Consider the following 23,962-nt stretch of genomic DNA (forward strand, 5'->3'; position numbering starts at 1 on the left):
GAGACTTATTGTTTGACAAGGTAAAAGCTGAACTTCTTTTCTGATCTACAGCATCTGGATGCCTTACTGAAACAAATTAAGTTTGTTGTGGAAAAGCATGTGGAATCGGATGTTCTTGAAGCCTGCAGCAAAACCTACAGCATACTCTGTAGTGAAGAATATACCATCCAGAACAGAGTTGACATAGCACACAGCCAACTTATTGATGAATTTGTGGATCGATTCAACCATTCTGTAGAGGATCTGCTGCAGGAGGTTTGTTTCCTTAAAATGAATTCAGTTAGACTACCTAAAACACACTATGATAGACTGCACAAAAACATTATTACTAAGTCATGAAATTATCCATGTGAAGAGGGAATGCAGCAGCAATTCTATCATAATTATTTGGAGCCCTTTCTCCATGTAGAAAATCCCCTAGACTAGCATTAAATCTGATGCTGTAAAACAAAGACTCTGGTACAGTCCTGCTTCTGAAAATTTAGTATATTATTTAAACAATTCACACGTGAAATGAATTTGATGAAAGCTGAGGAAAAAATGCAAAGAAAAGTGCATTTGCATTAGTGCTTGGGGTAATTCCAGTAGTCCCAGATGGATTTGCTGACTGCAGAATGAAAATTGGATCATGTCTTGAATGGAAGAGAGGGTTTAGTCAAATATTTATCATGGCATATTGAAACAGCTCTGGAAAGAAGGAAATAAAGATACAAAACTGAAGCCTGGAGATACCTGGGATTTACTTACATGATATGCGTGCACAAGACAGAATGCATTGAATAAGGACCGAAATCTGGTTTATTTTTTCTTGTTTTATGTAAATTTAATTTTGTGTAGCACCACTTAATTTGTTGTAATTCTCTTGATTTTTAAAAGTAACTTAGGGTCTGCATAGATCTTTTCCTGCACTTCATAAAGTCGTGCATTGTGGCAGATGCACTTACTTGTGATGTACTTTTATAGAAAGTTAAGCTACAGTCTCTGATTTAGAGCTCTGTATTAAATAAATTAAATTAAATCTTCTTCTGTCTTTAAGTAATATGGCTCATGCATACTGGCTGATCATTTAAGAGTAAATAAAAACAGTAATTTTTTATTTGCAGAGTAAATAAAAATAAAAATATATGTATGACACTGAGAAAGATGTGAAGACAAAAATGAGATTAATCAAGGGAGAAAAAAAACTTTGGCCTCTGTGATATTCTCTACCGAATAATTCGTTGCAGAATGATTGATTTTAGCTAAGTTATTTCCTCATTTCAGAGAGATTTTTTTATTTGCAAATTTGTATGCTTGTATTCAAGCAAGTATAACATTGTTTTATGGCTTCCCACTAGGTTGATAATAAGAAACATTGACTGCCACTTGCATCTAAAAGCAGGGAGATGATTTAATGTTGGGCCTATAGCTGGAAAGAAATTGATTGTTCAAAACAAAGTGGAGAAAAATAGCTCTAAGTGGATTTACTCTTTCAGAAAATTGCTGGAAAAATTAAGTTTCAGAAGTACCTTAATTCCACTTGATTTTCTATTTAACATTGGAATAATGATATTTTAAAATGTCAACCTTAAACACAAATAACAGAAGAAAAAACCTTCCATCCAGTGCTGAATGTATGTCATTCTATGCAACATGGTTGTCACGCAGTATAGCGAACAGCAATGAAGGATAAGAAAACAAAGGAATTTTCCCACTGATCACTTGAGAATACTTGCTGTTGACATCTGCAGACAAACGTCTGGCTGTGTTCTCGTGGCACATTCTGTAGCTTGTGGTTAAACTGCAGTTCAGTCCTTTCTGTAAAGTAGGATAAAACTAGGCTTTTTGTCTTGGAAATGGTTTCTATTACTGGAAAATGCTTGCTTGAGTATTAATGTTGTAATACTGCTGCATATTTTTGGATGATCTTGCTGATTTCCTAATGCAGCAGTTATTTAAGTATTACTATAGAATGTAGATAAAATTCATTGTAAAATTTGGACCGTGTTTCGTGATCAACACAAAACCTAAAAGAAATCTGTTCCTTCCCTTACTACTGAAGTAATGTTCTCTCCGTTGGTTTGCTGAACTGCCTTCATGGATTTTCTTTCATTTTCAGGGAGAAGAAGCTGATGATGACGACATATACAACGTGCTCTCCACACTGAAGAGATTAACCTCTTTTCACAAGTATGTGTCTTTTCCCTTGAAAATTTATGGTCACTTCAACAAGTATCAGTTGAGATCTGGTGTTAACAAATGAAAACACTTACGGTCTAAAATGAGAAACAGAGTTTGATGAATGGCTGGTGGCACTTCTCAGTGCCATCCAAACTGCTCTTTGGATTCATCAGTGTTATTGGTTAGTTAATGACTATTTTACAGATTTAATTTGCAAATGGCATAGCCTCCTTTGCACTAAATGAGTGTTCTACTACAGAAGTCATACTCTCCTGCATGACTTATGAAGTTTTAACTATCTGAGTTGTAGTGCAGAGTGAACAAGACCGCTGGAACCAGCCAGCATCTTCCCAGGGTTCTGCTGCTCTCAGTTGGACATATTGGCACCCTAATGACTTGTAGAGAAATCTGGGAAACTTGACTTCAGTTGTCTGGATTTTGCTGTATAGCAACAAAGACCTAATCTTCCTCATGTTACCAGCTGTAGGAAGTAATTGCTTCTGATCAGCATGTAGGAAAGCTTTGTATGCAGATGACTGAGAGCCAGAAGGAATTTCTTCCTTATCACAGTGTTAGAGAGGATCTTGCTTCTGCCACATCTTTTACACTAGTATATTTGGATTTGCAGTTCTGGTTTTCTTTCTCTGCTTAGTATTCAGCTGTTCTGAGTCCTGTATTGAATCACTATATGAGATGATTTGGAAATATCTGCTCGTCGTTTCCATTCAACAGGAGTCCTACAGTGATCATTAAATCGTTACTAATTTCTATAATGCAGCAGGCTGATGTGCAAATTAGATTTTTGGTCTCCCTGGTAACACAGTGGAGCCACTTCTGCCATCCCTGAGAGGACTGGTGAAAGCTGTAGTACACACTGAAGAAAACAACACAAATCTTAAGCTTTTTGTCAGAGCTTCAGTTATGAGGCTAAGATCTTTAATTCAGAACTTGCATTGAGTTTTCTCATCTTGATAGCTCTTGCCTGATACTGTCGTTATCCATCATCAGCTAACAACTGAGATACCCTTCAGGTCTTGTAAAACTGCACTGACAAAGCAAAACATTTGGTGAGGATTTCAATAGAAACAAGTCCCTCTCTTCTTCCAGTGAGAGAAATGTACCTTTTGTTTCCTTCATCGTTGCTGCTTCTTCATATTCTGGGAGAAAGAAACCCAGCAAGTGGGAAAAACCGTGGCAGGGATTATCAGAAAAGCCTTCCAGACCAAAAAAAGCTTCTGTACTGAGATTTCCCAAGTCTGAGCTAATCCCCTTTCTGAGAGGGTCAATTTATTGTGCATTATCATGTGGGAATGAATAAGCTTAAAAAGCTTAGAAGATCAGAGGAGATGTTCTGTAGATCACACTTGCTGCCCAATTTTCTTCCACTTAAACTAATGCAAATCAAGTTTGTTAGTGAAGTTAATCACAGTACTAGAAATCATCTGCATGCTGGAACAGTGAAACATGCAATGGGAGATGGATGTTTTGGAAGGGCTGGAAAACTACTTGATGAGAGGCTTGCAGCACGCTTTTTAATTGATAGCTTTCCATCAAGGAAGGATATTAGCATTTCAGTACAAATAAAATTCATTGTTACAATGTTCCCTTTCAAGTTTTCAAAATGGAATAACAAATTTTTGAGGATTTCTGAATAGGACACCTAGGGTAAATATCTAAGTCTCTTTTCTTTGCCAGGGTCTCACTGATGTTCAAGGCATTTCTTTCTGTGTTTTCATGTAAGGACACAATCTTCCCATTCCCACTCTGGCTTAATTCAGCTGAGCTTTTACACTTCATACATGAGTGCTGTAGCAATTTTTATATCAGCATTTTACTGAATTGCTCCAGGTAATTCCACACAAGATGCATGAAACTGAGACATCAGCTCCGTTCCTCTGGGTGTGCTCTTTTCATGCTTTCCTGTGCACAGAACACTGTTTCACATTTAGAAATGAGGATTGTTGGTATCACTGCCCAGTAGTCCTCAAATATAATACAGAATTTGATTCCTTCCTGCCCCATGTGGACTTTATAAAATATGCCAGGCAATGACTATAGTAACTTTCCTGTAGTTGGACTATATGTCATATCAGATTCCTTCAGACTATATTATTCAGAAGTTCATTATCTCTAGAAAGAGAAGAAATGATTGATTTCTTAATTCTCACTTAGAGAAGTAAGACCTGCATCTTGCAGAGCTGTTGGTAACCCAAGGTATTGCTTCTTTTGCTTTCTGCTGCTCTAAAAAGAGTGCAGGCCTGAGGGTGGGCAGATCACCTTATCTAACAGGAAATTTTGTAGGCTGTTTCTTTCCACACTTTTGGAAACGCTGTGGAAATGATTCCCTCACTTCATCTGACTACTTTCTAGTAGAAGTATGCCCCAGTAGGCAGTGCTACCGTAGAGATGGAAAGAAACCTCCTTTGAGGTGTTGGGCCTTGCTTTCTGTACTCCATGAAGATGAAGGTAGGGAAAAGGCTGTGTCATATGACTTTTCGTTCTTGAAGTCTCTAAGTTGCACAGTCTGAACTCTGTGAAGGATGGGGTTGTGTCCACTGTATCTTCTTTGCTATAGTTTTAATTTCTGAATAGTTCAAAACAGAAAAATGAACTAGAATATGCCTAAATTTAATGTGGAAGCTTTCTGTTCAGGAAGTTTCTCTATTAGCTAGTACTTTTCAGCTTTGGAAGCTGGAAAGTTTCTCAAGAGGCCAGGCTCTGAGCAAAAAGCTGAGGTGCCCCCAGCTGTCAAGGCAGTGAGGGGTGCTTGCTGCCACCAGTCCCTGACATGAAGGGCTCTGCAATAAAAGGCAGACACAGCACCAGTTTTTCTTTCATATTCTCTGTAGAATAATCTATTCAGATACCTGCCTCTGCAGGCCAAGGAGATTTTACTGCTTTAATTACAATATTGTAATTAAGGAGGTACAACTCTGCTTTACAAGCAGCCTTGTGATTTGCTGAAGCAGAATCGTTGTGCTTAATAGCACTAGTGAGAGGCAGTTCCCTGACAGCCTATAATTTGTCCGTAAAACATTTTGTTTCCTTACTTCCAAGACACTCCAAAATCTAGGTGGGGAGTGTATTTTCGCTCCTTCATTTTTGGGGGGGGGGAAGGTGTTGTTTTGCTTTGCTTTAGATTTTCCTATTGTTTTCCTTCTACTCGTGGATATTAAGTAGAAATTAAGGTGCACCGTGGCTTAATGGCACAACTCTAGAGTGCGTACTGGGCGTACTTCACTTATTCTCAGTTGAAAGACATAAGTGTTAAGATTTCAGTGAAACTTTTTATCGCGGAGGTTTTCCGTGTTGTGGGACCAACACAGTCCAGACTGGGAAAGGATTTCATACTTGGTTCTCAACAGGATCTTGAAGCTCCTGGTTCAGCCTCAGTTCATCTCAGAACCAGGGAAATACTCTTTCTCACTGAGCAGGGTAGTTAATTATTTAAAAAAAAGTCAGGCAGCTCCAACACAGGGCAAAAGCAGAGGATAGGAAAAGTGAGCATATCTTATTGATCAAAGTATGGGAATGAAAGGGAGACAGATGAGTGAGGCTGCTTTATCTACTTTAGACTTGCCAGTTCAGTCAGAGCATCCCTTCTTCAAGGTGAGTATTTTAATTATCGAGCTGTCTTTTTATTGTTTTGAGGGGATTGCTCTTTTATAAACATTTTATAGATGGTTTCAAATTTTCTCAGTTTCTCTCTACTGCAAATCCTAAATTTGTTGTGAAAAATAATTCTCTAGGTTACCGTATGTTTCTTTTAGCATTTCTCAGTTTTTTACTACGAACCTGTAACACCAGCTGTTGAGGTGTGTAAGGCTAAAACTTCTGTTGCTAATCTCATCTGTATTTTTCTTCCCAGCAAATCAGGTTGGTACAGCTGAAATACGAAATGCTGAGTGGAAGGAATGGTTAACACGACCTCAGTCTTGATGACATATATATTGCTCTTGGTTTGGATATTTCAGGATGTTCAATATCTAGTGATAACATATGCAATTATTTGCCAAATGATAAGACAGAAGATTATGTAACTGTTGAGCGATTAGTCATTCAGTGTAACTGCAGTTTGGCCATAGTCTGTGCTGCCATGCCAGAGAAGTGCCTTCTGAAATTCTGTCAATGTTTAGAACACAACAGGAAAAATGACTTAGAGGGCAACACTGAGAAGGAGCTTGTAGCTACCCTTAAGTAACATTTAAAGCTGCGTGGTATGCATCGAGTTTATCTCCTACCGACAAAAATCCAATGTGGCAAACATTTTCTTCTCCTCTATCATCTAAAAGCCTAACTTCTGGTTTTAACATGGTGTGAAATAATTGTGCAGCTGCCTTGTCAGCATGCTGTATTGTCTCTGCTTTGCAAAAATACCAAACTGCTCACTGAGCTGCCAGGTCAGACTATATTCCTGTTGCAAGATGGAGTTTCGGGGAACACAACTAATCTCTCTCTCTTTATTATGTCTTGTTCTAGTGCTCATGATCTCACAAAATGGGATCTGTTCAGTAACTGCTACAGATTACTAAGAACTGGAATTGAACATGGAGCTATGCCAGAACAGGTACCGTTAGCAACACCTACATTGCATCGTTTGGGGACTCAGTGTTTACAAGAGTTTCATAATGGAGATAGGCATCAGTTATTTAGGAAAGCCATGGAACCTTAAATGAAGTTATTCTTGTAGTTAAACATTTTTCAGGAGGAAGAAAACCTGATCTTGTTTCTTTTTTACTCAGTGTGATTTTGAGCTACTTGCTTCACCTTTCTCATTTTAAAGCAAGGAGTAACTCATGTCCCTGGCTGTGACAGGCACTGCATAAATCATGATTTTTACACAGGAACCCATCATTTGTAAACCTTGGCTGTGATTCAAATTATTGCAATTATTGTGCATTGAAGGTAAGATGAGTGGTTATGAAAACTGAAAAAACACTTAGCAAGGATGCTGGCCAACCTTTCCAGTGAGGTTCTTTCAGTAGATATGATCTGGACTTCTGTTTTCTTAGCGTTCTTAATAAAGGGACCACCGAGCAAAGGGTATTTCAGATTCTCTCAGAATGCTATTTCAGCTTAAATTGCAGACTGCCTGCTATAGTATTTAAGCTGTGTTTTCATTTCTCTTGGAAGCCAGCTGTTAGTCAGAAAAAAAATCATGTAACTCTGATCTATTTTTAGAAGCCTTTTTCAGAAAGGAAATGTTGGGAGGTCTGAGGCTTTTCTCACAGCCAAGTTTGGTGAAAGTAGATGGAGCCATAGTAGAGACTGACTTCTGTATCCCAACTTATTGCCACATCCCAGATTACTTCTCTAAGGTGTTAGGAAAAAGATTCTGAAACCTTAACTCTCCTCACTATGAAAGTATGGTCTTTCCTCAGACCACTACAAGTTTGCTGAATAGGAATAGTTTGGCACCTTTAATAATATCCTTCCGAAAAGTGATTTGTGAAGCAGCTAAGAGCTGTTACAAACTTGATTTACTGTGCACAGAAGCACAAACCATTGAAAATACCTCCAGGCTGAAAAGGTTTTGGAATTTTTAGCAGCTATTATAGAACTGAAATTTTAAGAAGACATTGATGCTTTTGTGGGCTTCACAAACACGTGTCCTGCGTTGTCCATGATTATTTTCTCCTCTTTTTTTTTTAATTGGACTACATGTTCTAGACTGTACTATTCATGCAGTAAGATTTAGAGGTATTTAAACCAATGTTTAAATACCTGGGGTATGCAGGCATTGGGTTGTACCTCTGTTGTGCTGTGATTACTCCCATTACTGTGCTCTAATGCACAATTTCCTTTTCTGCTTTGTTTCCCAGCTAACCACAGTAAATTTTCTACTCATAACGAGCTAGTTTCTTATTGCACTAAGCTGAATAAGGAAAACCATGTCCACAAAAACAGAAAATACTTCCTTAGAGCTGGTTTTTTTTTTTTTTTTTTTGGTCCCCAAAATATGCTATACGTTTTATATACAGTTTGTTATTTGCAGCATACTTAGACTCTGTGTTGCCTGTGTTACAGATAGTTGTTCAGGCACTGCAGTGTTCGCATTACTCTATTCTCTGGCAGCTGGTGAAAATCACTGAAGGTTCCCCTTCCAAAGTAAGTAGACATTTGATCACATGAATTTTGCTGAAACAGAACTTACCTTAACAGGCATTAAACCTGATGAAACTAATTCTCTGCAACTCTACACAGTGTACAGTCATTTTGTACCCCTGTGAAGCTGGTGGAAAATGTTTGCACTTTGACTTGCTTAGTATTTTAAGATGTATTTAGTATCATACATATGTCTGAATAAACTGTATGAATAGCAGAAGCTTGTCTTTATCAGGACTTGATACTAGTTGACTTTTACATTTTTATTGCTGAATGTATTTAATTTGGATATAAGAGCTAGTATGAACAGATAGGTTAAATTAACAGTGCTTATCTAATTGCAAGCAGTACCAGTGGTTTGTACATCACGGATAGCTTAATATTTATGTATGTTTACCTTGTTTAGCCTTTAGGTACATCTTTCATGTTGCTAAATATAGGGTTACTAGCAGTGACAGTTACTAATAAAAAGCAAATGCATGCAAGTGTAATGCAGTAAAGACAATATTACATGTAATTTGATCGTTGTATTTCATATTTTCAGAATCTTTCCCTAGCAGTTTCTCAATTAGAGGCCTCTATCTGATCTTTTAGGACATTTTCAGAAGTAACACACCAAATTAAAGATGAAATCTATAGTAATAAGTGTATTTTCCTGCCCACAGCAGAAACAAGTTAAAGAGAAATCTACAAACCTGATGTTTGGAACATTTTTTTTTTCTATATTTTTTTCTATCAAACTTTTAATTTTCATTTGTTGACAGTGAAAACAAACCCAGATGCAATATATCTGTCCATTAAGTCATTATGAGATCATTTTGCCCATGGCTGTTTGGCATGATTTAGGCTTATGAGTTAGCAGGCATTAAAGGGAATCACTTTGGAAGTAAGATGTATGGGAAGACAAAGACTTTAATAGGAAACACATTAGACTGAGGGATGATGTATTTCACTAGCGTTTTTTAGTTATCTAGGCTCTTAATATTTCTGACACCGTATTTTAATGTGCAGGTCCATTCAGCTTGCTAGTCATACTTTGCTATAGCTGTAATAATCTAAGGACACATAAAGGTGACGCTTTGTAGGCTGAAGTGGTGTCTTTAGCAGACCAGTGATAATAGCTGTAAAAATTAGATAGGATTTTGGGTATGTAAGCCCTTCAAGTTTGAAATAACAGAAGATCACAGTACAAAGTGGGAGCATTTTCATGGTTTCTGTATGGATACGGATCATGTGAGTTGTCTCTAAAAGAAAAGAGGAGGGTCACTGATACCTACTAGGAGGGTGGGAGCAAGGGAAGGAGAGGTGATAGGACAGTTATTAGGAGGGAAGTAGGAGCTGGATAGTGGTAAGGGAAGAGAAGGTAGAGATGAAAAGGCTAGTGGGGAGAAACCTATAATTGTTGCAAAAATGAGAAATTCATAATAGGTTATAAAACTAATTTATCTAAGTCCTTCTTTGTTTTGTACCCAACAGTTTTATGAATTTTTATTACCAGGCTCATGTTTAGAAGACTTTTTTTTTTTTTTTTGTTAAGATTCCTCTTGAGCATCCAGACTGAGAGATCAGAGATAGAGATTGATTTATAAGAAATGTTCATCCATGACTAGCTGGATCATTTGTGTGAATTCCTACTCACAAATACTAGTTAGTCTGTTGCTCTTTCAAAGTGAGTTATTTGAGCAGAGCTCGAAATTGAAAATAATTTTGTTAATAATTTTGTTCCAGGGTCAGGCTGTACATGGATGGGGAGCTTTGAGCAACCTGGTCTCAGGGGGATTGGAACTAGATGATCTCTAAGGTCCCTTCCAACCCAAACCATTCTGTGATTCTGTGGCAACCAGGGGGATACAACTGAGAACAGAATCTTTTGTAGGATAAAGTTGTTATTTATCTGGTATTCAGATGGTTCTTCCAGATACACAGTCTCCCTCCCAAAAGGAATGTCCTGTTTACTGTGATGGGCATTGTGCCTAAGCCTACAGCACACTGCCTTCTGAGGGACGTTCTGTGTTACAGGTGCTGGGCACGTCTTGGATTCTGGCTGGGCTACATGAGGCTAGGTGTGCTAGTCTGTAGGCTTTCTATGTGTGGCAGGGAAAACCTGATAACTCTTGTAATCTAAATCAAATTAGGATTGTGGGAGCTTATTGATTCATTAAAGATGCATAATTAACATGCAGTCAATTAAATACGTCTCCAGGATCAGCATAACCAATACAGCAGGTAAACCACAACTAGACACTTGAGAAATGTTTCTGAACACATGAAATGTCCTGTAACTATTTGCAATTGATTTTAATCCTCTCCCCAACACACACACATATTTAGACATGTAAAGTTGCTCTCATAAAAAGAGGGAGGCACAAGTCCACTGCCTTTCCTTTGGGAGCTTGAGATCCTCTACTTAAGCATGGCCCCTGTTGGACAGGAGGGTGCTCCAGCTTTCTGTGTATCCATGCCACTTGCTGCAGTCTGTTAAACATTCACATGCCATGCAAAGCATCTGCAGTCATATATACGCACTGGAGGTGTGGGTCCTTCGTGTTGCACCCCAGGCTGAGTGAGATTCCTTCAGCTGAGTGCAGGCTGCTGGCAGGGAGGGTGCACAACCAGCGTGGGCAGTGATCGCAGCGATGGGTGCCACTGTTCCACACCAAGGTGACTCCATAATCACAGGGTTTCGTGATTCCGTTACATCTATTTTCAAGGTGACTTTCCTTTTCTCAAAGTTTCTTGGTAATCTCCTGCTTACTGTTTCATGTGGTGGTTTTAAGCAGACTTCACTGCTAGCTTCCTCCCAGCATTATCTTTTTTCTTTAGACCAACACCCCTGCAGAACAGTTCACGTTGGTTGCTCTGTTCACACACACAGCTGCACTCATGTTCTCACCACATCAGCTGTTGTTTATCCAGACCACGTTATCAGGAGGACTCTCTGCAGGTCCCCTCACGCCATGTTACACTGTTTGCACACTGCAGTTTCAGTCACCATGCTTACAAAAGCAATACCAGTGTAAAATGTTCAAGACATTTGAATGGAATAGTTGTAACTACTGGTTATTTGAACTAATAAGAAAGTCCAGATTTTCTGCCGAATACAATTCCTCCAGTTAACTTAAAGACAGAATAGAGGTGAGGCAGAGCTATTTTAAAACACTTTTTTTCCAGGTGGCTTGGGAGCAGGGTGAGAGGGAAAGGGATGACATCTGTTGAAATCAGTGGCATCCAGTGGGATCGTCTTGGTGTCTAAGATCTTACAGGAAGCTCTGATGAATAAAAGGAAGGTTGCAGTGGGTGAGGATGACAGGCACAAAGCTTGAAGCATCCTCAGCCCAGTACTCTGATCACTGGCCTTGCTCTTGTGGAACTCAGGGAAGGCTGAGGCCATGGCTGGGGGCTGTTGCTAAACAGAGCAGTGCTCTTTATGGTAGGCAGCACTGCACAGAGGGGAAGAGATTTATACTGTGTTGTTTGCAGGAACAGTCTGTGATGTCCTAGAGAAAAACTATTCTTCAGATGAAGAGGGGCCTTTCAGGTGGTTTCAAAGGAAAATCAGTTGAAAATGTGTAGATCTTGGGAAACAAGTGTTGGGAAGTATTGGGTTATACAACTGTTTTTTCCAGCTAGATTTCTGCACGCATTCAACAAACCAAGTGCCTGGGACCATTGAGTTATGCACTGTACATATATGTAGTGAAAAGGAAATATCTACAGAAGAATAGAATCCAAAGTCTTACAATAATTAAAAAAAAAAAAAAAGCAAGAATAGAACAAGCATTCAGAGGCAAGTCAAAAGTGAAAGAGTTCTGAATGAGCTGCAGCCAGACCAGCCAAATGCTATTGCTAAGTGATTAGTGGGCAGATGAATTAGTAGAGAGGATTTTAAAAGGATTTAAAGAAGAACGTAGTGACTTGGAGGCTTTTCATGTTACTGTGGGCACAGTGAAGGAAAGCACAAAATGCTGAAGTGTCACAAGGTGCAGAAGGTTGGGTTGTGTTCTGCAGAGGAGCTGAATGCTAACAGCTCTTGAACATGATGAAGTTTGTTAAAGAGTTGGGTTTGGAAGAAGCAAGTTAATACTTCACAGAAGTAGTTTAGAGGAAAGAAAATAAGAATAAAAACAATAACTAGCAGAACTACAGCATTTCTCATTGACTTCAGTGGTGGGAAAAAACCTTCAATTTTAAGCTAGAAAATAACTGAAGAATTTCAGATAAGTCTTGCAAACAGTTGTTCAGTTACAGTTGGTGGCAAAATCAGTTCAAGTCCTATTTTCTTAGTGGCTCATTCTCGTTCCATGTACTAGTTACATTTTAAGATATTAGTTGTGTAGCTCAAGAGTGAGTTATTTTTATCATGTGTCTCTTCAGTAATCCAGTTAGCAGTGTGACTTCATGATTTTAGCCTAGCAACCAAAAGGACAGTACATATTTTATGCCAGCTTTTCTGCTGAAGCCAGCATCTCTTGTAATCACACCTCAAGAACCTTGGCTGTGTGCCTTAGAATGGTAAAAGACTTGAAAATATAATTTGTTTTCTTCCATACCATTTTTTTTTTTTAAAAAAAAAAACAAATCAGCAACCACATTGTCACTCTACAGCAGTCTGGGGATTTCTCCAATTTTAGAAAGTTCCAGATGGCTTTGTTGCACTGTTCAGCGAGGCTTTCTTTTGATGTCTGTACTTTTGAAATGGAATGTTTGTTGAGCTATCAAGAGAGGATAATAAATAGTGTATGCTAGGTGTTATTCAGACTTTGACAAAAAGAAAAATGGGAGACATTTAATTTCTAAATTTTTATATGGGTTTTTTGTAGGTTTTAGTTTCTCTTTTCAATCGTTAGCATTTAAATGGAAGGTATTATGTTATAGAAAGTAGTTGCTATAGATAGAAAATCTATCTATATACTTAATAATAAGTATATATAAGTATATAAATAAGTAATATTTAAAAGTGTAAGCCAGATGATCGTGTCACAGCAAACTGATAAGTGTGCTATCAGTGCTAGGGAAACTCTTGGGATGGCTGATGGAAAACAGACAGTAGAAGGCTGAACAAATATGGCCAACAAAAAAGACTAGAAGGATCAAATAAACTTGAGGAAGTTGCATTTTTGACTGTTGAAGACACTATTTTGTAATACCAATTTCTGTAGTGCATTAATATCACATTGCAGTGCAGCTGAATGTGTGTACTTAATGTAATTCATATTCAGTAGCTAAGAAGTGGTTAATATATTAGATAAAAATTGAAATTGGGAAATCATCCCAATGTAATAGCTTCAGAGGCAGCCAAAGAGAAGGCATGCCTGGGAGCAAGAGGGCTGATCACTAGAGATTTGTCACTTAGAAGAGACCAGAGGTACCTTGTAGGTCATGTAATTGTAGTGTAATGCAGTTACAGAAAGGGATCCTTGCCTGTATTAAGAGAGAAAAATGATTAGTAGTAAAAGGGTGATGTAGCTTATAGATCTTCAGAGACTAGATCAGAAAGCCACTCTTACTGTATTGAAAATCAAGAGGTTCAGAGATCTAGAAACCTGTGGCTGCTTAGGTGCATCTGCAAACCTGCCTTCTGTTGTGAATTCAGTACAGAAAGAACATATGGACCACAAAAAGGCTGTTCAGTAAACAAGGAATAATGAGATCTTGCAATAGGATGCAATAAAAGAAGCTAAAACTAGAAATGAGACACATGGACTGAAGAGACAGCAAAATCAGGAATCAGAATTTTTGGCAGGGAAAATGTTGCTTATGCACTACATGGGATCTTTAGATTTTGTTTGGATGTTCTGAAGGACATGTCTTCCATCTGAAAGCTCCAGGCAGATACCATGCACAGCATGTCAGCAGTAGTGACAGGCCAGCAGTCTCAGTGGGAATTAATGGCTGTACTTTAGATCCCTTCTCTACATGAAATCTCTGGTGAAAACAGGGAGGTAAAAGATCTTTGAAGCAGCTGCAGATACACATCAGAAGTGCTGCCAGACAGGTGGCAGACAGGGCAGGAGCTCTGCTGGTATCACTGAGCAATGCAGAGGTAGCAGAATCTGTGAGTCGGTGCTGACAGAGCTGGTCCTCTTTGACAAAACTTGAGGCTAACATAAGTCCAAGTGGTTTGTGGTTCCTGTTTTCCTCTCTGTGTTGAATTTGCTCCTAATGTGAACAGAGTAACTATTTAAATAGGTGCCAAGTTATGTATATTTTCATATTTATTTTTTCTACCCACAAATCCTCCTTTCTCTAGATCAACAAACCTCCTTCCTTCTTCCCCCTGTCATTAAATTTCTGCCATGTGCCTTCACATTTCCCATGTCTGCAGGCAGTTAGGATAATGTTTTTGTTGAATTTGAGATTGCTCATTGATGTTTTTTGTTCATGTTGATTTATCTACATACAAAATGACTTTTAAACCACCAGGTGGGCTGACCTTGATGTATTGATCTCTTTCTTCTAAAACATTTATAATTTACATCCAATATAAAATACAGATAATTGTAACCCAGAGATGTATTGTTTTATTAGTAGTATTTATTGCAGGGAAACCTTGTGCCATTCCTCTGGAGACTAATGACTTGTTTTATTATGCATACATTTGCATGGCCTCTCTTTGTTTTACTAGCTCATGGGGTTGAATGTGTGAAATTATCACCTTCTTATGCTTTTTTTCTTAGCAGCCTTTTATTAATATTTACATATTGTCTCTTTTTAATATTTATTCCAGGAGGACTTGCTGGTATTGAGGAAAACTGTGAAATCCTTTCTGGCTGTCTGCCAGCAGTGTCTATCAAATGTCAACACCCCAGTTAAGGAACAGGTAAAGGAAGTGTCTGTCACATGCTCTTACTGAAGTGTGAATGTTAAAAACTGTGGTAAAACTCAAGATGACACTGCACCAAACTTAGAAGGCATGCATGATTTTCCTTCAAGTAAAACTGACCCAACACTCAATAAAAAGAACTATTAAAATCACCTTCAAAGTACAGCTAATGCCACATTCATTTTAGATGCAACAATAGATGCTTTGGCCCACGTTCAGCTGTCTTAACTGTAGGTGTCTAACTGAATCACCTAAAATTAAAGTCCACTCCTTTTCTTAACTAGTGTATTAGCAGATGTAAACAGGCACTTTCAGAGGATGATTCAGACCTCAGATTGACTCAATCTGTATATTTCTGGATATTTTTTTTTTTTCCCCTTTGCATTGAGTATTGGGGAATCTAGAGCAACTGCCTTCCTACACAAGTCAAATGCCTGATGGTAGATTGGGGAAAAAAGTCTAAGCTTAATATTTAATTATTCTGTCATCCTAATAATTCCATTAAATGTAGCAGTAAATGCTAATTATTGTGTCTCTGTTTCCCATGGTGGCTAATTGGAGAAAATTGAGGCTTCTAGCAGTTCAGGTCATTCTTATGTATGCTTTCTAGCAGGAAAAGAATGTTAAATAATGTTTTACAAAAATACTCTGCATTACACTACAAATTTAATTTCACACTATGCAAAAATAGTTATTTGACAAATAGTTATGTCTCCTTGGTAAATCATAGTAAAATATCCAGTTACATAGTGTCTTCATTAAATAAATATCAGCAGGGGGATTTCTTTAGATTTTCAAGAATGTAGAAATTATAGCATAGGTTGCTGTGCTTCTCCAGAAAGCTGTTTGCAGTTAGACGTGCATGCATCTGTCTGCATGGGCAGGAGAGCACACGTGTGCCAAAGCTACATATACAAAACATGATAATAGCAAGGTATTCATATATATATATATTTTTATTATTATTATTATTATTTTTTTTTTTTTTTATGGCTCAAAGTTAGTTATTCAGTTATGTGTGTTCAATTTTTGGAAAGCCACACGTACGTGGGTTGGGAAGCTTCTGTCATGTGTATTTAGAAATTGTAATAAAAGAAATTAAATCCAAGCACTTATTGAAATAATTTGCAGTCTCTGCAATAAACAGTAGCAGGTGTATTTGCTCGGATTTTAACATTTGATGATTTATATCAGGTCTGTTGACATCTTTTAGTTGTCTGCAAATTGCTTTTTTATATCAGCACTTCCATGATTTTGCTAAGACTAATTAAATGGCACACAGGTAATGTGTTTTTTAAAAGATAATACTTTTTAACAGATACTGGTTTTTGTTTTTGAAAGATAGCTCTGTTTGGCTTTTATACTGTCTTCTGCAAGTTGATAGAAATATTCAAGGCTCAGAGATCTTCCTATTTATGTATTTTTACAGGACTCTGAGGTGTCACTGTCTTCCAGTAGATTAACTTTAGTAATTATTTTTAGTACTCTGAATAGTTACTCTTGACATAGAACATATTTTATTAACACAGTATAATGTGAAAATAGCATCTAGCTTCATGAAAATATCAACCATTGTAGCGTAAGCTAGCTCTAATATTACTTCTGCATCAACAAATTGTAAATGATTCTTACCATTCCTGCATTGGTTTTGTTCTTGATATATTTTAAAGTGTTTTAATTCTCTTATTCTTTTAAGTTTTGTTTTTTTTCTTCATTGATACTATCAGCTTTTCTTAGAAGTTCCTTAGAAGTTTTGCACCATTCTGTGGAAGTTTTCAAGGCTGTGACCAACCAGAAATAGAGACAGCAAGAGTCCCAGTCAGAGTAGATTGGACTTGAGACTCCAGAGATCCCTCTCACCTAACTCATCTATGATGTTTTTTATTTTCTTTTTTAAAAAGTCTGGTCCTGCAAGTATAGGAACTCTTCCTCAATTTTATTGATTTTTTGAGAATTCTTCGTGTTATACTTTCTCTTTTGTATGTTTGCTCCTTAATCTATACGTTCTTCTCAGCAAAGATTGATTGCATCTTAAAGGAGAGAAGAAAGTGTAAAGTTTAGATATAGAAGTGAAACATCCCACATTTTTTTTTAGACTGAGAGAAATAAATCTCTGACCAGACATGTCTACAATACATCATCATCTGTACCTGTGCTGTCTTTATCTTGGTTAGAGAAAAGAAAAAAAAAAAAAAAAAGCACTCTCAGTGCATAACTTTTTCTTTTTAGAGGTGTATTTTTCTTTTTTAGAGGTGAACATTAGGATTAGCAGCAGACAAGTCATGACTGAAATGAATCCTAAATTTCAGGTACTGTAGAGAAAAATCCCAAATAATGGCACCTGTGTCCAAAGTCTAAGCAGGTTGTAGTTTTCTTCTTCTTTAACTTTTTAAACTGTTTATCAAAAGAGGTTTTTTTTTTTTTTTTTTTCTTTAATGCAGTCCTTGGAGTAGAAAGAGATTTACAGTTCTTCCCACAGAGAAGAAAAGGAAATTTAGTACAGTTCATCCTGGACATGGAAATCAGTAAACAGAGTTCCCTACGTAGGAATGAGAGACGTAGTATTTTAGAACTAAGGGAACCCTTAGTGAACACTCCTCACAGCACAGAAACATACATAACTCAGCTTAGTTAAAGGAGGTAAAGGAGAGAATATCTAGAAGTTAGACAAATGGTATTTGGTTTTTACTTAAGCTTCTTACTCTTCTTGTATCTCTTTTGCCTTTCAGGCCTTCATGCTGCTCTGTGATCTCTTGATGATTTTTAGTCACCAGCTGATGACTGGAGGGCGTGAAGGTCTTCAGCCATTGGTGTTCAATCCAGACTCAGGCCTCCAGTCAGAACTTCTCAGTTTTGTGATGGACCATGTCTTCATTGACCAAGATGATGAAAACCAGAGCATGGGTGCGTTTAGCTTTCAAGTTTTCTACTTAGCTTTTTTTCCATCACAGATGCAGAAGAAAGAGGAAAATAGAACTTTCAGATCAGTTTACTCAGAAATGTTCTCAAAATTATTCCTTCCTTGGTTTTAGGAGGACAAGGGGTAAGTGTGTATATGAAGCATTCAGTGCTGTGTGTCTTAAAAAGTAGTTACAAAGTTCACTTCATGAGACCAGGTGACTTCTGAAGACCTGGGAGCAGCCTGTAAACAGCATGCTATTAATCTGTACAAAACTGTTGGTTTTTTTTTTTAATCTTTTTATTTTCAAAATACTGAAATTTTCAAAATACTGAAATTTTCAAAATAAAATCAGGATTCTTGATTTGAAAGTCATTGGAGACCAGAATAGTTGAAGTATTGTGTGTGCTTGCTTGTGTTCTTGTTATTTCTTAGGCATCCTTGTGTGGCCATGCTTTGAGAAGCAGTAGGTAAGACATCTCTGCTTCCTCAGAAGGATGACAAGATTATTTGCTCTCAGTCGAGGAAGGACAGATTTGTCATTCAGATCTGTTTTTAAATAACTCATTGCCACTACTGTGCATTACAAATGCCTAAATACATACACAGGGGCACCCATTTTCTGAATCCTAAACAGCTTTGGACAGGAGAAGGAATTCCAGAGAGTCCAAAAAAATATATATAATAATAATAATAATAATAATAATAATAATAAATTTGAAACACCTGCTGAATGCATACTGTAGGCACATTTTCTGAATTTTCATTGAACTCAGTTACTTATAAGTTTGCATGGCACACAGGTGCTGGTTTTGATCTTTTCAGACAGTAGTGTATAGAACTAAGATCTCAGAGAATTTGTTCTTGCTTTTGAGATGCTTTCAGTCTTCTAGCTCACTAGCTCCCCACTAGCTTGCCTCTTTTTGAGCATCTCTTTATGGATTACAGTAGCCAGAAAAGAATGCATTTTGAAACACAACTTCACCAGAAGTGCACAGTGTAAGTTAATTTTACTTTGTGAGCTCAATGATCAGAATAAAAAATAAAGTGCATATTTTAAGAGGACAGTGTTTATTTTCTCCTGAGCTATGTCAGTGCTTTTTAACATCCTGTAATTGGACTGGGAAGACAGCAAAAAGGTGAATGAAGATCTCTGTGTGTAATCTGCATCCCCAAATATTACTTTTAATTTCATGAAGTCAGTCTGACAATTTACAGCTTTTGGTATTCAGAATATATTGTAAGTACAAAAAGAAATGAAGAAAAATGAGAGGATGCTTCAGTTTTGAGGATTAAGGTGTACATGTACATACAGTCAACTCCACTGCTTGTAAAAGAGTTCCTACTATAAAACACATGATTTATACGCAGTGGCTTTGTGGAGAATACAGTAAGAGTGAAGCAAGAGAGTCTCAGCGATGCTGTGTCCCTTCTGGCCCCTACACAGATCTGTTTAAATTCAAGCTGGTTAGGACATTCCCCTTAAAAAAAAAAAAAAAGCTCTCTATCAAACACATGGTATTTGCTATGATTACAGCTGTTATAGCATTTTCTTCTGCAAATTGTGTAATACAGCTTTACTGTATGATAATGTATTTCACATTTTATGTGTATAGTTTTCATTTTTATTCAGAGTGAAGTCCTACATGGAAATTAAATGCTTACAACTGGATTTTATTTCCTGTTGTTTATTGCTGCTTTAGAGCTGTGGATTTCACACCTACAAACCCAAGGCATGCAGTACAAGTATCAGTTTCTAGTTCTTCTCATATGAAACATTTATAGATTAGTCATGTTAAAGAAGTGTCTCCAACTGTCGTTCAGTTTCAGAAGTTAAGCATAAAGCATTCAACAGCTCTTCACTGTGGCCTTTCACAGGGTGAAGAAAATCAGTGATTCAGTTCCACGTGGATTGCGTTCAGTATTATTCAGGGCTACAGCATCCTTGGTGAATGGTGTCATCTTCCTGAAATTCCCAAATTCCTTGAAGGTCCTAACATTCAGGAGTAATCATCTTTCATTTTAGCTTCTCTTGCAACAATACTTGCTTCCATTTTAAATAACTTACTTTTTTCCTGAACGCTACTCTTAAATCATGTTGCTCTAGAAAATAACAGGCAATTATAGTAACTTTATTGTTGATGCTTTCAGAGGGAGATGAAGAGGATGAAGCTAACAAAATAGAAGCTTTACATAAGAGAAGAAACCTTCTGGCTGCCTTTAGCAAGCTGATAATTTATGACATTGTGGACATGCATGCAGCAGCTGATATCTTCAAACACTATATGAAGGTATGGCTCTGTGAGTTCTGCTAAGAGAATATAGATTGTAGTGTCAGGTTACTTGCTTCTCTCCCTTGCAGTCCAGTTGTTAAAGACTGACCACTTGAAAGCTTTCTCAGCCTTATTTGATTTCTGTACTAGTTTTTCCTTTTTAAGTCACACCTGTCACTGAGAAGCTATAAGGTCTGAACTAGCCTTCCTACATAAGGAGGGCTTTACTAGAGGCAAAGGTTGGTCCTACAAGATGCTGAGTATTTCAGAGAGGCTTACCTTTACAGAGAATTTCTTATCCTGCTCCTCAAATTAATTCCTAGAATCCACAGTAACAGTTGTTTGTCGGTTTCACTGGGGCTCTCCAGCCTAGCAGGGGAGCAGGCTTTTTTTCTCTTGGGAAAGAGATTGTTTCAAACAGGAATGTAGTAAAAAAGTGCAGTGAGGTACTGCTGTAAGTAGGTATGCAGTACCTGAATATTTTATCAACGTACACTGCTTCTGTGCAATATTTAGTCCCAAAGGAATTCAGAAGGACTTGCTACACAGCTGCCACTTTACACTCTCCTTGCACGTTTACCTGCTGGTAAGCATGCACATAGCACTCCTGACACTGCCAGGGTCCACCAAGTCCCTCAGCTTATACCAGATTGCCAGGTGTACCCCACTTGTCTCTATAAGGGATTAGGCATCCCAAAGAAGACAGAGGAGCAGTTTCAAGATGAAGCTATCACACTCCATGTTAGTTTCTTAACCTGCTGCTACTCTTTTTTTTTTTTTTTAATTCCCTCTTTCTCTTGAAATAAGGGATGAGTGAGAGAAACTGAATTGAGAGTGCAAACTAGGAAGATTTCTGTAGCAGATGATAGAACAGTATTTGAGAGGGAATGAAAACAGATGGTTGCAAATGCAGAAGGGTTAATCAAGCTGAAAGAATACTGGAAAAAAAAAAAAAGTTTTGATTCTTAAGCCCAAAGTTTTAATGATTATGCAGGCTGTGATTCTCAGCAGTCATTCCTCATTCAGTGCAGAGAATGAACCAGTGCTTCCTATTAACTGATTCCTTATTCAGTTTTCTGGCTTCAGTGAATGATGGCCATCTAATTCACCATGGATCTTCTGTTTGTAACTATCTGTTCAGTAATGTATGGGTTCAATGCATTGTTGCTTCTTATAACTTTCAGCCACAGCTCACTTTCATCAAACGTTTAGTTTGGAATAGGAAATGCTCTTTTGTTTGTTTTTCCACATATTTGTTACAAAAGATGTAACAAAGATGATAACAAATGTAGCACAGGAGATAACAAATAAAGAAGTCCCTTATCACAAGGTGCAGATGACTAGTCAGCTTGAATTTTTATACAGAAACATTGCCTTTCACTCGTACAGGAAATCCGGATTTGAAACTGTTATGGTTTTGTTGTTTGTTTAAACTGCTGTCTTTTCAAAAGAAGAACTAGAAGTAATCAGAAAAAAAAACTGAAATATTGTGTGAGAATTCCTGTTAAAGAGGATTTTTCCCCACGTTTTTTCCTAGTACTACAATGATTATGGAGATATCATTAAGGAAACCCTGAGCAAAACAAGGCAAATTGATAAAATCCAGTGTGCAAAGACACTCATTCTCAGTTTGCAACAGGTAAGAATATTGATTCTTGTTAGAAATCCTTCATTGCAAAAATTCCTGGGCAGGACTTCTCTCTGGCACTGTTTATAGTGAGGCAAAAAAATCTGTGCTTTTGTTAAGGGACTGTGTTGCTCTGTGATTCAAGCTGTCACCATTGATTTGTCTTTGCACCATTAAGCCAACAGGGAAAGTTTTGGTCAGGTTAAAATGGAAGAACAAGAGAAGAGAGCTTTGAGTGCAGTTTGGTCCAAGCTGATTTGTAGTGTTTGATTACTGGTAGCTAGTGAACAAGAGGAATTAGAATGACCTTCTCTCCTTCTTTCCTTTGTCTAATCACTGATAGATTTTTCATACTTTGAGATGATTAGTTGAAGTCCTCCAGTATTATTAAGCATGTTTCTTCCATGTACAATTTGCTTTCTAGCAACCATTGGCTTGATGATGAAAGCCATCTTTGTTCTGCTGGCAACACAAAGCATGTGCTTCCCTAAATACTGTGTAGGCCCTTGAAGTACTAAATATATCTATTACATAGGGAAGTTTATGATATAAATAAGATGTTTTCAGATCAGCTGGGCCTTCCAGTATTCATTCCAGACTACTAGAGAATTTCCTGTAGCATCTGGAAGCTAAGAGAGATGTGTGAAAACCTGATAAAAACTGAAGAAACTCCAGAGGAACTGACAAGTGTCAAAGTAATTCCTGTCCTTAAGACTTGGAGAAAGGAAGAAGCTGGATGCCAGAGATCTGTCAGCTTAGTACCACATCACAAATAAAATACATATTAGACAAGCTATTTGCAAGTTTCTAGGTGATGGGTTAGTCAGTATGAATTTGTCAAGGAGAAATCACGTCAGAGGAAGCTGCTTTTGTGAATTGTATGTAACAGAGCTTGTGGGTAGGACAGAAACAATAAATTTAATGCAGTTGTTGACACAGTCTCCTCTGATGCTGCTGTCATTAGCAAGTTAGTAAAATGTGGTCTAAATGGTACCGTAATAAGATAATATAAATAAAGAGCTGTTTAGAAAACTACTGAGTTGTTAATTATTGTGCTGAAATGGCATTACCAACTAGGTTTCAAAAGCATTTACCCAGTGATGCTCTTCAGATATTCATTAAGTCTTGAGTGATGAAATAGAAATTTTGCTTCCTAATTTTCTAGCTGGTACTGACCTGATGGGGGAAGCAGGCATTTTAGAAAGCAGCTTAAGAATGCAGAATCATCTTGATGTGGGAAAGCAGTAGAGTCCAAAATACTGCCTGCGAGCTATGGTCTGCACAAGTACAAGGTGGGGGACAGTTGTCTGGCATTTACCAGAAGGTGATCTGGGAGCTGAGGTGGATTAGAAGATAAGTGAGATCTGTCATATCTGTGTAAAAAAGGAGTGAGTGTTACATCCTCTCTGCCCTCGCAGGTTAAAAATAAAAGACTTAAAATGAGTGTGTTTTCTAGCACACAGATTTTAACAACTGAATTCTTTCTCTAGCTGTTCAATGAACTTGTTCAGGAGCAAGGTCCTAATCTGGATAGGACATCTGCCCATGTTAGTGGAATTAAGGAACTGGCTCGTCGGTTTGCCCTCACTTTTGGCTTGGACCAGATCAAGACAAGAGAGGCAGTGGCCACACTACACAAGTGAGTGGTGGTAAATAAACTAGATTTTTATATTTGCCTTAACGTTTTTGCTCAGAATACTCTTCTATTGGTATATAATTTAACCAGGTCCTGGAATAACGATTTACTCTAATTTCTGCGGAAAAATAATAGTGGGGGGAAATGTATGTATGTAAGAAAGGAAAGAAGAAAAAATAACTGCTGCCTGTTTATTTGTGTGATTGGAATGGCCATTTTTATCTAAGCTAAAGTCACAGGTATTACATGTACTTGTGTGGACTGTATCTAACAATTGCAGATAGTTCTTTGTAACACAGTACTGTGTACTCTGTAGGTACTTAGGGATTTATTTACTTTATTTACTACATTTATTTTACTTTATTTACTACAACAATAATTTGAAGATCTATTTTATTTTTAAAATGAATTCATCCTTTCTGTGTAACTGCTGGGCAGG

General features: G+C 37.5%; 1 protein-coding gene across 4 annotated transcripts in view; it reads left to right on the forward strand.

Annotated features, from left to right (window-relative positions):
- Positions 1–23,962, forward strand: part of STAG1 (STAG1 cohesin complex component) — a 163,952-nt gene that overhangs the window by 123,334 nt on the left and 16,656 nt on the right. For all 4 annotated transcript variants that reach the window (XM_085232711.1, XM_085232710.1, XM_085232712.1 and 1 more), the window contains 9 exons: positions 52–255; positions 2,099–2,169; positions 6,640–6,727; positions 8,188–8,268; positions 14,993–15,085; positions 17,818–17,992; positions 20,139–20,278; positions 21,798–21,899; positions 23,378–23,526. In XM_085232711.1, the coding sequence (XP_085088837.1) occupies positions 52–255; positions 2,099–2,169; positions 6,640–6,727; positions 8,188–8,268; positions 14,993–15,085; positions 17,818–17,992; positions 20,139–20,278; positions 21,798–21,899; positions 23,378–23,526 (1,103 nt within the window). The remainder of the gene's footprint in view (positions 1–51; positions 256–2,098; positions 2,170–6,639; positions 6,728–8,187; positions 8,269–14,992; positions 15,086–17,817; positions 17,993–20,138; positions 20,279–21,797; positions 21,900–23,377; positions 23,527–23,962) is intronic.

The sequence above is a fragment of the Meleagris gallopavo genome, chromosome 11, assembly GCF_905368555.1.
Source record: "Meleagris gallopavo chromosome 11, MGAL_WU_HG_1.1, whole genome shotgun sequence".
In the NCBI taxonomy this organism is placed as follows: domain Eukaryota; kingdom Metazoa; phylum Chordata; class Aves; order Galliformes; family Phasianidae; genus Meleagris; species Meleagris gallopavo.